Here is a 15668-nt window from a genome sequence, read left to right as displayed (position 1 = left end):
TCGGTTGACCTAAAAATTGCTGAAATACAAAAGAAGATTCGACTTTAAAAGGTTCAAGACAAACTACTGTTTGTATCTGCAAATATTATATTATCTTTTTCTCCCTCAGTACGTTCGTCCGAAAATAAATTTATTATACTCTTAAAACTGTATAAATAAAGAAGTATGAAAAGATAATAACATACATGTAAAATCATGTGTTTGGAATGCTGATCGACAGAACCTTAACTATAACACATTTTAAATTCAACATCGGAACTCATTACTTACGACCTTCAGTTATCATATAATAATAAAAAATATATATGTAATTTAATGATTTCAATTCCTAAACGGATTCTACGTTCTATGGGCGGCAAAGTGGCTTTTCAAGCACGCATTTGCAAATTATATCACCATGTCCAGTGACGTAAAAACCACAAAGATCCACCATACTATCCACACAAGAAGTGCCCATAACGAAAATAGTATTAAATATGTTGTTATCACATCAAACACAGGCCTCCAAAAACATCAGAGGTGTGATGAGGTGCCTTGGAGGAGTGAGCATCCCCTGTCGACCGGTCACACCCGCCGTGTGCTCCTTGTCATGAGTGGGGAAAATCCGTAGACAATTCAGTGTGCAAATAATGACCAAACAATAGTTTGAAAAACGTCAGTCAGCATTTGACTTAATGATAGTTTTTATTTGCTGACAAGGCCATTGTATCGACCATAAAACTTACGAAATGATGACTTTAAACGAGACTATTGATATCCTTGTTTCATCAACTTGTCAATTACTTGCCTCGTTTTAAAAATTGTTCATACGTAGAGCATGCTTTTGCGTCGAATCAACTGGGAGACAAAAACTCCATATGCGTGATAAGGGTATATTGCTACAAAAGTAAGGGAAGCTTACGATTGAAAAAAATTGAAGTCATCACGTTTATCATTAAGCTTTGTTGTTAGGTTGCCATTAAAGTCTTTTTCAAGTAAAATATCCAAATATGAAACACATGTCAGACTCAATGGTATCTTTTATTTCAAGCTCACTTGCTCCAATATCAATATTTAATATAACTTGGTACACAAGTAGACTACACTAATAGACATAACTTTATATATTGGTTTTTGATTTCAATGAACGGTGTTGCCACGGCTACATAATTAAGAAATTTCTGTGATATTCATTCAAAATGCTACTCCTCCTACAGTTTTGCTCCAATTTCAATATAATTTGGTACACAAGTAGACTCTACTAAGATACATAACTCTCTTTATCGGCTTTTGATTTAAATGAACGATGTAGCCGTGGTTACTAAAAATTTCTGTGAAATTCTTTCAAAACGCTACTCCTCCTAAAGTTTTGGTCTGATTTCAATATAACTTGGCACACAAGTCGACTACACAAGATACATATTTCTTGATATTGGTTTTCGATTTTGATGATCGGTGTTGTTATGGTTACTTAAAATAGACATTTCTGTGAAATTCTTTCAAAATGCTACTCCTCCAACAGTTTTGGTCTGATTTCAAAGTAACTTGGCAAATAAGACTGCACTAAGATATATTTCTGTTTATTGGCTTTTGATTTTGATGAAGTGTTGCCATGGTTATTAAATTGGAATTTCTATAAAATTCTTTTGAAAGGCTATTTCTCAAACAGTTTTAATCTGATTGCAATAAATTTTGTCACACAAAGAGACTAAACCAAGGATCATTATTCTTTTTATTGCTGTTGCAAAGTTTCAAGTCGAAAAGCTACTTTTCTCTACTTTTGTTATAAACATAAACTAGCAGAGCTACAGTCTCGTCAGAGACTTCTGGTTATATCACACATCTGAAAACAAGAAAAAAGATTTTGTTTCAGTGAAAACAAATTACAGGAGTAAATAGACCACAACGCTCACCTGAGTCACTATGACTTTGATGCATTTTCCTCCTATATATTCGGATGTAAAACTTTCATCTCCTATTGTGGCCCACCTATATCCTCATGAGCCATGATTTGAACAAATCTGAATCTAAACTACCTAAGGATGCTTCCATATCAATATGATATGCCTTTGATGTTCTTGAAAAGATTCTTAAAGATTTGTTCCCTTACATATACCTATTATGTAAAACTTTGATTCCCTATTGTGGCTCCACAATTTGAATCTATACTATGTACATAATGAAGCTTTCACATAAGTTTTTAACTTTTCTGCCCTGTGGTTCTTCAGAAGAATTTTTAAAGATGTTACTAAATTTTCACTAATTCTTAATTATATCCCTTAGAAAGACTTAGAGAGTGTGGTCCTTCCTTTGAACAATCTTCAATCCTCTTCACCCTAGGATGCTTCGGCTCAAGTGAGCTAAAAAGCATAATCCTTCTACCATTCTGTTAGTCCTCTCTGAGTATTCCCGTTGTCTGTGATCAAAATTTATCTCACACATTTTACAGGTACTCTCCAAACATGAAAAAATTCCTTTAGTATTAAAATTTGTTGACATCGTTTAAAGCAATTTTTGGAAATCAAGCAGTTACATGGCAACACAGGACCCTATAACGGCGATGCAGCCCAGGGTCCCTGCTCCTTTCGCAGTAAGTATATAACAGCTATATTACGTCTTATAAATTTATACGTTTATTAATATTTGTCAATTTTGCACTCGTTTCAAAATAAACCTTTTGGTAAAAATATGAGCATGAAATGATAACAAAAATACTTTTTGGTTCATTTTTTTTAATTTTAAATAATCTAAATCATTTGATAGATGTTTGTAAACCCAGCCAAAACAACATTTGAAGAATTGCATCTCTCTGCTCCTTTATTAGATAGTCGTATGGTTTAGTATGGTATATGGTACTGCTCGCACATATATCACTATGATCTTTATGGTTCAAAATCGAATGGAAATGCCCATCACTCATTTTAAGGAATGTAAAAATCAACTGAAATTAGAAACAAATAAGTCCAATTTATTAATATATCTACCTCTAAAGCTTTGAAAACGTTAGCAACTATTACTTCTGATCATGAACACACTCTTAATATGTATTGATGAAGATGAATTGATGAGTGCACTTCTAATGAGGTTTAGCAAGTATCACTTGAGCTTATTCTTTTGTTTAGTCTTGTCAGGATTGAGACAAGTCCTTAATCCTCCATTAATCACCGCACATTTTAACTGTGTTTTATCTGCAACGTTCTCTGGTATTGTCCGATTTTTTTACGATGTGTGGATTAAAAAAAAAAGATTTTTGGAGACTGTATTTTATGACATTGAAAAATAAATCAACACATAAAAAACACTGGTCGTGAGCCAAAGAACAGAGTCAGCGTTATTTTCTAAACGTTGATTCTATGATTAAAGGTAAGCAGATTAAAATTTTGGCAGGCTTGATAATTTATGTTTGCCTATCCATAGTCTCGTCCCTCTGTATACCTTATCTCTGCAGATGCATTCATGAACGCTTCACTGTGTGTGCAGTTGCTTAGGTGCATATTATTTTATCTTTTATCCTTTTTTTTTTATACATATCGTCACTTAAACATGGAATGAGTCTAACAGTACAATGTGAAACTTTTTTCTGCATTAGCCTGTTACAGAGTCTTTCGGGTATTATTCACTTGAAAAAAAAAAATAGTTGCATATGAAAAACTCCCGAAGTGTAGTAACCATACATGATTTTTTTATTGAATTGAATAACACATAAAAACCCATAATATTACGCATATGCCGTTATGGTACACAGTGCATATCCGGTTTGATCTTTGATCGTCTGCTTTGATCTAAAGGAGGGTTGGGAATGGTATGCGACATGAACTTAAAATTTTTATTGTTTTAATGACCATGGTGTTATGAACAACATTTGCTCCGTTGAAATATTCGAAGAAGCCAAAGGGCAAATGTTGTTCACAACACCATGTTCATTGAAAAACGTAGTTCATTTCTTTCTTGTAAGTTGTAATCAGGTGAATCTTTTTTAAAAAAAAAATCACTACCACCCTCAGAATAATGAAACTACGTCCTCCGGCATGATAGAACGTAGCAACACAGTCATTCTACAGAAACATGACCAATTAAGAATTTTTTATGTCGCTTACAAATTTACCGTAATATCTTACCAATAAATTTAAAGATCGATTTCAACTCTAAGATTTAATATACACACATGGTTTTGTAAATTTTTACCGATATATATGCAGGTAAAGTTTTGATATGAACACAATTTAATGTTGGAACACTATACCACTGCAAATCTTAACGTCGCTTCATTCATTTACAAATTTCAAGATGAAATTTTCAGCCGTATAAGCGTTCCGAGTAGATTGAAATAAATGTTTAAAAAAGAATTTTTCCTACATAAAAAGAAATCAAACCATTTCTCGAAAAAAATGTATGGATCTTTTTTCCCGGTCCTTCGGATTAGACCGTATAAACCGAGGTCCCGTGTCGCAGTAAGTGCGAAAAAGATCCCTCACTGCTCAATGGCCGTAAGTGCCGAGTAAAGGACAAAATTTGCAGCTCTCCACCGGCAAGTGGTGGCGTCTCCATATGAGTGAAAAATTCTCGAGACGGACGTTAAACAACATACAACAATCTTTCATACGAAATCATAGCATGTCGCTGAAAACAATTAACTTTCGTAACGATTTTGTTTTAAATTTCACGCACAGAATGCAGATTTCAAAAAAAAAAAAATAATAATAATAATAATAAACTTATCTGAAAGTAACCATGGAACCTAATATAATCGATTCTAGTTGCGGCTCAGCTACTTTAGACCATTATATTTTCGACATAACAAAATGAATTAGACAAAAACAGTTGTCTCTCTTAAAAAATTAACTTCCGTAATGGTAATTAAGGAAAGTTTTTGCATTAAAGGTATATATATTTTTTATTATTTTGGGAGCGAAATGCTTCAAACTTTTGTTTATCATCCTAAAACAAATGTTAATTCTAACTGTTGTCGAGAATTTTAACTTAAATTGCTGGAAAATAACTTCAGTAACGATTAACTTCCGTAACGATATTTTCCCCGAAATTTTAACTTAATATCGGATTCATGCGAAACTTCATGAATCATACTTTAGCGTCCTATACTGAACATCAGAAAACGAAAAAGTGGTCAAATTCAGCTTTATTTCAAAAATAAGACCTAATCGAGCATTAACTACCGTAACATTACCTTAAAATCAAAGGTATATTGAAATTGTTGTAAAAAGTTAGCGATACCAGATTTGTGGACAGTTCTTTTTTTTTCAAGATCACTGATACATCCTTTAGAGAATTATGATGTTCATTTTACTATTTGAAACAATAATATTTTTTTCATGTTTTATATCCTGAATTGGTCCTTTTATCATAGAATGACTGTTAAATACATACGAAAGAATGCAACCCCCCTCCCTCTTGGGGAGGATTTTTACAAATCTGACTAAGTGTACATCATAATAATGATAACAATTAAACTGCTAGATGCACATCAGTAAAGAGAATATTTAAATGTGTAATGCATTTCAATATAAGACCAACTTAGCCCCACACTGGTATATGAATTTTATATTTTTGGTAAAAGGTTAAGTACTCATTGTAATCATTTAATCAATATGACCACTATATGTCCTTTAAAAAAGAAGGCTTTCAAAGATGAAATGTAGTTTCAATATATGACCCACTCTGTAGGGCTGAAATAATACATCCCCTTTATGATGCGATATGAATTGCAATACTTGTGCCACAATAATGAAAATGGCTGCATTGTAAAACAATTGAAATATTTTCAATACAAAACATTCATAGGTGCAACAAATCACAAGGTTCAAGAAAAGACACAAGATGGCAATTCCTAAAATTACACAATGTATGTAATGATTTTATTATCTAAAACACAAAAACACTTGAAAGATTATACAAGTAATGGTTCTTATGATTAAAACAAATTAGATTTTAAGAGTTATTATTTTAATGATTTCTTTTAACATACATATAACAGGACAAAGTAAAGACTTACAAATTTACTATATGACATAAAGAACATAGGTGATCCAATTATTAGATAAATAAATCTAATGAACTGCCATTGGTTGACATGAGCGAAAGCATGGTAAGGTGGACTTTGGATGAGTCAGCCATACTACATACCTAAACTATTAAAATGATGTGCTATTAATACCACTGAAACATCTTAAGTTGTAATATGCAAGCAATTGAATAAATGATTCAAACATAGGTAATCAGAGATTACAGAGCTCACCTCAACGAATGTTGTCTTTAAGTAAGGCAAAGTCCAACACTAAACTAATAATCTAGGAGTGTGCATCCCTAGATGCAACATTTATGCAATTTTGGTCTGATAGGGCTTGCAGTTACTTGGTAATAGACTTATCTGAAAACTTAAAACTAGTCACTCATCCAGAAAATGTAAGTCAAATCCAGCATCCGAAGCAAGTTTTGAGATTGTTCATCCCTTGATGCATCATCCATGCAAGTTTGGTTCAGATAGGCCTTATAGTTACTTGGAAATGACATCTGCTCCAAAAACTTTAACCTGGTTACTCATCCGTAAAATATAGGTCAGATCCAGCATCCGAAGCAAGTCCAGTAGTGTGAATCCTTAGATGTATCATCCATGCAAGTTTGGTCAATATAGGGTTTATAGTTACTTGGAAATGACATCTGCTCCAAAAACTTTAACCTGGTCACTCATCTGGAAAATGTAAGTCAAATCCAGCATCCAAAGCAAGTCCAGTAGTGTGCATCGTTAGATGTATCATCCATGCAAGTTTAGTCAATATAGGGCTTATAGTTACTTGGAAATGACATCTGCTCCAAAAACTTTAACCTGGTCACTCATCCCAACAAGATGTGTTTGTGAAACACTGATGCCCCCGTATGGCAGCTTATGGTGAAGGTTAAAGTTTCTCAAATGCAAGTCAAAATCCAGGCCAAAAGATAAAATGTTAAATTTGAAAGCCCTATCTGCATCTGTTCAAAAGTTATGGCGAAGGTTAAAGTTTTTTAAAAGTAAGTAAAACATCAAGATCAAAGTTGTTGGTATCCAAAGGAAGGTCTTGTCACAAGGATTACATATGTAAAGTATGAAAGCCCTAGCACCAACCATTCAAAAGTTATGGCCAAGGTTAAAGTTTTTAAAAGTATGTCAAACTCCTATGTGAAGGTCAAAGGGTCAAAGTTGGTGGTATCCAAAGAAAGGTCTTGTAACAAGGATTACATATGTGAAGTATGAAAGCCCTAGCACCAACCATTCAAAAATTATGGCCAAGGTCAAAGTTTTTCAAAAGAAGTTCAAACTCCTATGTCAAGGTCAAAGGGTCAAAGTGGTTGGTATCCAAAGGAAAGTGATGTCACAAAGATTAAATATGTGAAGTATGAAAGCCCTAGCATCAACCATTCAAAAGTTATGGCCAAGGTTAAAGTTTTTCAAAAGTAGGTCAAACTCCTAGGCCAAGGTCAAAGGGTCAAAGAGGTTGATATCCAGAGGAAGGTCTTGTCACAAGGAATACACATGTGAAGTTTGAAACCCCAAGCACCAACTGTTCAAAAGTTATGGCCAAGGTTAAAGTCTCATAAAATTTTGCAAAAGTGGGTCAAACTCAAAGGTCAAAAGGTCAAAGTTGTTGGTATCCAAAGGAAGGCCTTGTCACAAAGAATACACATGTGAAGTTTGAAACCCCAAGCACCTACTGTTCAGAAGTTGTGGCCAAGGTTAAAGTCTCATAAAATTTTGCAAAAGTGGGTCAAACTACAAGGTCAAGGTCAAAAGGTCAAATATGATGGTACCGAAAGAAAGGTCTTGTCACAAGGAATACACATGTGTCATAGCTCCAACCAATCAAAAGTTATGGGCAAGGTTAAAGTTGACAACAGACAGACAGACAAACAGATAAACAGACAAACAAACAGACAGGACAAAAACAATATACCCCCAGGATCTTTCGATCCGGGGGCATAAAAATTTAGGTCAGATTCAGCATCCGAAGCAAGTCCAGTAGTGTGCATCCTTAGATGTATCATCCATGCAAGTTTAGTCAATATAGGGCTTATAGTTACTTGGAAATGAGATCTGCTCCAAAAATTTTAACCTGGTTACTCGTCCGGAAAATATAGTTCAGATCCAGCATCCGAAGCAAGTCCAGTAGTGTGCATTCTTAGATGTATCATCCATGCAAGTTTGGTCAATATAGGGTTTATAGATACTTGGAAATGACATCTGCTCCAAAAACTTTTACCTGGTCACTCATCCATAAAATATAGGTCAGATTCAGCATCCGAAGCAAGTCCAGTAGTGTGCATCCTTAGATGTATCATCCATGCAAGTTTGGTCAGTATAGGGCTTATAGTTACTTGGAAATGAGATCTGCTCCAAAAACCTTAACCTGGTCACTCATCCATAAAATATAGGTCAGATCCAGCATCCAAAGCAAGTCCAGTAGTGTGCATCCTTAGATGTATCATCAATGCAAGTTTGGTCAATATAGGGCTTATAGTTACTTGGAAATGAGATCTACTCCATAAACTTTAACCTAGTCACTCATCTGGAAAATGTAGGTCAGATCCAGCATCCGAAGCAAGTTCAGTAGTGTGCATCTTTAGATGTATCATCCATGCAAGTTTGGTCAATATAGGGCTTATAGTTACTTGGAAATGAGACCTGCTCCAAAAACTTTAACCTGCTCCAAAAACATTAACCTGGTCATTCTTTAGCTGAAATTGCAGCATCTGAAACCTTGACTGGTACAATAAAACACACTAGAAGCATCCTCCATGCATCTCTGACTAATATAGGCCATAGAAGTACTTGAAAAAGAAAACTGCTCCAAAAACCTTAACGTGGGACACCGACGCCGAGGGTATTACATAAGCTCCCCCAACTTCGTTGAAGTGAGCTAAAAAGGAGTGAAGGGTTTTAACAAGATCATTGTTTGGGTGTCAGGATACTACTGTTTTACAATGCAGCCATTTTCATTTCTTCCTTATGCATGAAAATACATGTATATTGAGGTCAAGCCTGATGTATTTAACCAAACTTGATTACAAGAAAACATACTGAAAATCGAGACAGTGAATCTCACATTGATTTGAGCTTTTGTATTGAACAGTATCAGTATTTGGGATCATTTCAGTCCTACCACTTCCCTTCTCTGTGCTCTGACCCATGGGCCAAGGGGCCATAAATTTCAAAATCTGATAGAAGGATAAGTACTTACACGTATTATAATCAGGGGAACAGTTTGGCTGCTAAATGTTCATGAGCCATGAAGATTAAATTATAAGACATAATACATTTTCAAAATATGACTAATTTAGGAAAACCTCACCCTGGAGCCTGGCCCTCAACTCAAGGGCCATGAATTTCACAATTTTGGTGGTGCAAGGTCATGATTTTAATATTTATCCACATTGTGAAGAATATCTTGAAAAATGGGTTCCCAGTTTTGATTGGCTTCCTTCTTGACTGATGATATGAAACACTTGAAAAATTTCAAATAAGATCACCACAAAAAGGTGCATTGACATTGAAAGCCACATGTACAAGTGAGGATCTGTATCATAAAATAAAACTTGCATGTTAATGTATTTATGCCTTGGAATAAAAAAAGAAGTACCGTATATACTCGCCTATAAGTCGGTCCGCCTATAAGTCGGTTGTATTTTTTGAGGTTATTTGGAGGGATTTGCCATTGATCCGCTTATAAGTCGGTACAACTTTTTGCAAGAATCAGTTGACAATTTCAAATCAATGCTGTAATGTTTTAACCTGGTTTTGATTAATATTTTTAGAAATGACGCCGATATTTAATTTTGAATCATAAGAAAAATATATAATGCACACTTAAAGAAAAAAATACAATTATTAAAATATGTAAATACTCGTATTTATATATAATCTTAGAATACATATTAAATGATGTAATATATCCAGACTTACTTCAGCGAAAATCATTGGAAATGTTTATAAAATGCTACATTTCGTCGTCTAGAAAAATACTAATCTTTTTATGACTCGCCTATAAGTCGGACATAGTGTTTGGACCAAATTTTAACTCCCAAAAAAACCGACTTATAGGCGAGTATATACGGTATGCAGACCTTTGTCCTAAAGCAAAGAATCCCAAAGACTGCTTCCTCAAACACTGAGTATTCATATTCAAGCAACATCTCACCAGCATGCTGCCCAACAGCATTAGCTGGAATGTCCTCTGTACTGTACAAATCCATATCGCATGGCATATTCAGCTTCTCCTGGAGATAAAAGTAGTTAATATAATGCTTCATACAGTCAAATTTCAATATCTGTAATGTGCAATTGTCAAATAAAAGGCCAATGAGTGTTGGCAGTCAACAGAGCACCACTTCATTTGTTAAACATAATCCAAACATGTAACCTTTATGTCACATGCAAGCTTTTCCATTTTTAATGAGACTGAGAAGTCAAAAGTTAAAAACATGTCTATATTAATGGCAAGGTTACACAAAATAGACACACAAAATCATGGATCCAGATACAGGCCACTTGTACATACGTTATATGCAAATAGATAAAAAGTTTAAAATGTAACAATGCTAAATCTTCTCAAGTATTGTTTAATCACAATTTCTTTTTGGATATTTCACTACATGTATTTGTTTCATTTGATTATTTTTCAGGTTCACTTTTGAATTGTTTTTATTTAACATCAAATGCATAGATATGTAAGAAGTATATCAATTAAAAAAATTATTTCTGAAAAATCAAAAACTTTCCAAATACTAGAAAAGACAGTGATATCATTGCCAGATATGATTGTGAATTTTGCTTCATGTAATAACATACCTCTATGACTGTGATGACTCCAAGAGTTAAGGGAAATTGTTCATAAGAAACAATACGAAGCTCTGGGATACTTGTTGTGGGAACTCCTCCCAGAACTTGATTTCTCTTGTTAGATTTCCCAGGTCTGTCAATACGAATTAACACTATGATGTGTGTGATGTACTGTTAAGTATGTATTTTTGTAGTACAATATACATGCATACTTTTCTTATGTCTTTGCTGTTAAAACAAAGATTTGTTACAAAACTTTATACAAGTGGGGAAAAAACTATAATCTTGATCCGACATTTTTTAATAAGTTACTGCATAAAAACTCTTAGATGTGTAGGGAGTTACTATCTACATGTACCATAAAACTTTTTTTTAATATTTGGTAACTTTTAACCATGCTCCATAGCGCAAGTTATGGCCCCGCTTACGGGATCGCCGATCTGTGCAGATTTATCACTGTATGGTAACCCAACAACAACCGCCAATATAAACATTATGCTTTTCAAATCAAATCAGTTCCCGTTCTCAGAAAATTCATGTTGATGATGCTGGGTTAAACTTTTCAAATATCAGAAATTTAGTTTTTCTCACGTCAGACAAGCTTTTAAGGAAAGCTAATACCTTTATGAGAGTGCACGTAACCTGTACACACAGGCCACATGCAACACACAATCAAGATAGTGACAACCTCTATTTATAGAAAGATGGAAAACTTCACTGCCTCACTAGTGTGCGTAGTAATACACATTTGTAAGTATGTCAAGCAGCCGACCTTGTTAGGTAAATGTTGCGATGTTTAACATGTTAAATTAAAATTAAAAAAAAAAATAAAAGGAAAAATAATCGAAGATTACAATAAATGAAGTGATAGTATTACAAATTGTAAGTTAAAAATATCGAACAAAATAATCTGGAGAATGTTGTTCCAATGAAAATAAATGTGCGAAATGTAATGCAATATCCTGAAACTATGAGGTAACACAGTGTTATACAGAGGTGAACAAAAACCTGCTTTTGTTTCAATATACACTTATTGACTAGGTTCGAGGGCACCATGCGTTTTGTCGGACCCAAGAACCAAACTGTTTGCCTGAGGCCATTAGTTTGGTTCGGGGGTCAACAAGATGCAGTCAATAAATGTTTTGTTATACCTTTTATTTTATTTGCATACATGTATCATGTACTTGTCACCATAATGTAAATTTCCTTTACCTGCACTGCGGTTAAACTCGGTCCCGCCCACAGTGTGACGTAGTGGTAGAATATCTCATCGACAGGTCCAATATCTCAATCAGAGGTCAAACATCGATTTTCAATGGACCACTTAATGATACATTGGAAATATCAGCCTTTTTGAAGTATAGATTTATATAGGATACAATTTTTATAACAGTTATTTCAGGTATGTTTCATGTAAAATGGTACTGGTCACTGCTCTATAAATGAGCCTGGCTCTCTGTACTTCTGAGTACTTTGATTTTAGTTTTAATGACCTGGTTTAAGCTGCAATTCACATTTTTCTACATGCACCAACTGGCAGTTTCTTAGTTCTAAGTCTCAAATCTACATGAACCCAAAATGACTATTAAGTCAATAAAAATGAAAATAATACCTGTCAAATAAAGAAAAATATCCAATTATCATGATGAAAAAATTAGGTGCATATCTTTATATGATGAATAATAGTTGTACGAACAGAAGGACAGACAGACAGACAGACATGCTGATTCCAATATACCCCCCAAACTTCTTTTGTGTGGGTATAACAAGTGATATAAAACATGAGCTTACTGTGGTGAAAGCATAAAAATAGTGATGAACTGTGACAGCAGAGTTGTAAAATCTGATTTATTCCACCCCTTATTGTCAGATCCATTTTCAAGGAAGTGCAGATAAGTCTTCAGGAAGTCATATGTATGGTAATAACATGTCTGCAATTGAAATCTGAAATCAAAAAAAGATTATCTTTTTAAAATTTCATCATTCCGTTCAATTAAATCACTGGTTTAACCAACTCTAAGACAAAAAGTCTACTGGTCTCAGTGCATTAAATTTTTTTTCATTGTGACTCTAAAGAAAATATCTAGGAATGGTGCTTTAGGATATGCACATCTCACAGTACAGTTGCACAAACAGTCTATAGACACTAAACATTCCTCCACAGATCTCAATGTAGATCAGCAATTCAACAAAATCATCATCATAAAATGGTCACTACACATAATAGAGTTTTTATTTTTATGCTTGTCAAAATTCCTGACGGCTGTGGTGCCCCACCTCCCTCCACCTCAGAGATTCCTTTCTATAGGCCAGGTTGTCTGTGCAGATCAGCATCACATGATGACACTGCAACATGTTCTTTAGCTGTCCTATTACACACCTAGCTATATGCTGTTAGTGATATATTCTGATTCAAACAAGCATACACTCATCAACTAATGATAAAAAATAACACACATTTAATTATTATTTTTTTCAAAGAGGTAGTCTCATAACAGTAAAGGCATGTGCAAACAGAGTAATGTGCATTAGCATGTTAGGAAAACTTGTTTGCATTCACCGTTGCAGTCATGAGACTTATACATCTTTTAATATTAATTAGAATAATAATTCAATGCTTTATATTTACATTTAATAACTCACTGCTATATCCGCAAATGTGATTTATTATAATTCCAAATCCCTGCATTATCCTTCAGTTAAGTTACAATTATATGAGAGAGGCATTTGAACAGTGCTACTTATACCCTTACGCTCGTCAATGTGAGCATGAATTTTAATTTTCACTTGTGAAATGTTGCTCTTGCAAGACATTCAGCGTTTGTGACATCAAAATAAAATTTATCACTTAACGTTAACCTTTGACCTCCCTGTCCATGTTATGGTGAATGCCGAAGCTTTCCACTCATTTCATAGGCAAAATATGTGTAGAATGTAAATTTAATATAATTTCCATGGATAAAAGTCTTCCATCATTGCCATACTCAGAATATAGTGAATTTTACACCATCACTGGTTCAATTTACCATGTTTATGCCACAGGAAAGGAGAAAATGTATGGCTGGACCGGGAATCAAACCCGGGACCCCTGCATCACTAGTCAAGTGCTCTACCGACTGAGCTACCCAGGCCGATATCCATGGCCCAAACCACTACATTCCTCCCTCCTTAAATTATCTTCGCCTTGGAAGACACAACCCAAGGTCTTATTTGCCCCTGGCAGGACTTTAACCTGCAAGTCCAGGGGTGGTCAACGGCACCAAATCTATAACAGTAAAGGAGAAAATGTATGGCTGGACTGGGAATCGAACCCGGGACCCCTCAGGTGCTCTACTGACTGAGCTACCCAGGCCGATATCCACAGCTCAAACTATTACATTTACAATGTAAGCTACCTTGATAAACCACTTTCTTTGGGAACTAATTCTCCTGTATAGCCATCGTCATCTTGATGTTCAGCGTCAATTGTCACTCTCCTTTCCCACAATGTTCTTCTGGCAGCTGACATCTCCTTTTTTACTGTTCCTTTAAAAAAATCTGGTTTATTTTCATCAATACTGAATGACACATTAACACAATTTTTCGTTAAGTCGATTAGCGTGTCCAGAAGATGTTTTGATTCATCTTTAAATGGAAGTGTTAACTTAGCAGGTGTTCCACTTACAAATTTGAGACCACTGCTGGACAACATAATTTTAAATTCGTCCAGTGGTGTTGGTTCCTCGTTATAAAACAGACCTAAGTGTTCCGCGGTATTCTTAGTCCAGTGAGAAACCATATCCATGATACATTGTTTGTTCTTTCTTTTTGTTTGATAACCATGACACGATGTGTACAAGTTTGAATCAGAATCTGATGAGCTTTTATCACAAGTGTAAATACCCGCCATCTTCCCGAATGTAAACAATTCTTACAGGCGGTATCCCAAAATTTTCGTTACATACAGTTTTCGATCTGGGCATATTTTTAAAAATCAGATGCTTCCATATATTCAAAATTTGACTAATCACGGCTGTATAGATAATGGTCTTGAAAAGCTTTTTAAAATATTTTTTTTCAGTATATTCTTATATAAAATTCTGATTGCCTACTGTGGCACCACTCGACCCAAGAGGGGGGGGGGGGTCAAGATTTAAACAAACTTCTTCATGAGGCTTAAGTTTTCTTGAGAAGTTTTTCCCAAAAAAAAAAAAAAAATTCCTATACATTCCTATGAAAAACTCTGATCCCCTACTGTGGCCCAACTCTACCCCCGGGGGTCATGATTTGAACAAACTTGTATCTACACCAACTGAGGATGATTCCACATTGATATGAATAATCATGGTTTCACTGTTCTTGAGAAAAATAATTCCTATATACATGTATTCCTATGTAAAAGTTTGATCGTCTATTGTGGCCCCACCTACCCTGGGAGTCACGATTTGAGGAAACTTGATTCTACACTATGTCAAGTGTCAGAAGCTTTCATAAAAGTTTCATCTTTTCGGGCCCTGGTGCAGTGCTTCTTGAGAAAAAGATTTTCAAAAGTGTAACAGGAAAGGAGAAAATGTATGACTGGACCGGGAATCGAACCCAGGACCCCTGTATCACTAGTCAGGTGCTCTATACCGACTAAGCTACCCAGGCCGAAATCCACGACCCAAACCATTACATTCTTCCCTCCTTATATTGTCTTCGCCCTCGAAGACACAACCCAAGTTCTTTTTTGCCCCTGGCAGGACTTTAACCTGCAAGTTCAGGGGTGGTCAACGGCACCAAATCTGTAACAGGATTTCAAGTAGAAAATGTATAACTGGACCGGGAATCGAACCTGGGACTCCTGCATCACTAGTCAGGTGCTCTACCGACTGATCGAGCTACC

The 15668-nt window shown here is 35.0% G+C and overlaps 1 protein-coding gene across 3 annotated transcripts; it reads right to left on the bottom strand.

The window, feature by feature from the left end:
* Window positions 1-2694: 2694 nt before the first annotated feature.
* Window positions 2695-14714, bottom strand: LOC133173105 (uncharacterized). Of its 3 annotated transcripts, XM_061308035.1 has the most exons (6): window positions 14469-14542; window positions 14200-14329; window positions 12596-12748; window positions 10814-10937; window positions 10090-10242; window positions 2695-2920 (listed from the first exon to the last, which is right to left on the bottom strand). In XM_061308035.1, the coding sequence occupies exons 2-6, from the start codon at window positions 14310-14312 to the stop codon at window positions 2732-2734; spliced, it is 732 nt and encodes a 243-aa protein (XP_061164019.1). In that variant the 5' UTR covers window positions 14313-14329; window positions 14469-14542; the 3' UTR covers window positions 2695-2731. The 3 variants fall into 3 exon arrangements, with proteins under 3 accessions (XP_061164019.1, XP_061164017.1, XP_061164018.1); XM_061308033.1 differs by having other exon boundaries at window positions 14200-14714; XM_061308034.1 differs by having other exon boundaries at window positions 10164-10242; window positions 14200-14714.
* Window positions 14715-15668: the final 954 nt, after the last annotated feature.

This window comes from Saccostrea echinata, unplaced genomic scaffold (genome assembly GCF_033153115.1).
Source record: "Saccostrea echinata isolate AGI-Se365-2 ecotype Australia unplaced genomic scaffold, CSIRO_AGI_Sech_v1 ptg000056l, whole genome shotgun sequence".
NCBI lineage: Eukaryota > Metazoa > Mollusca > Bivalvia > Ostreida > Ostreidae > Saccostrea > Saccostrea echinata.
The sequence above is the reverse complement of the archived record's forward strand: the minus strand, read 5'-3'. Positions and strand labels throughout refer to the sequence as shown.

Excerpts from the sequence above, each read along its gene's own strand:
- LOC133173105 (XM_061308033.1), bottom strand. The coding sequence starts at position 14,693 with ATGGCGGGTATTTACACTTGTGATAAAAGCTCATCAGATTCTGATTCA. Across the intron at positions 10,243-10,813 it reads GAGTCATCACAGTCATAGAG|GAGAAGCTGAATATGCCATG; the intron begins GTATGTTATTAC and ends TTTTATCTCCAG. Across the intron at positions 2,921-10,089 it reads TTCTTTGCTTTAGGACAAAG|TTGATTTTTACATTCCTTAA; the intron begins GTCTGCATACCG and ends TTCTAATTTCAG.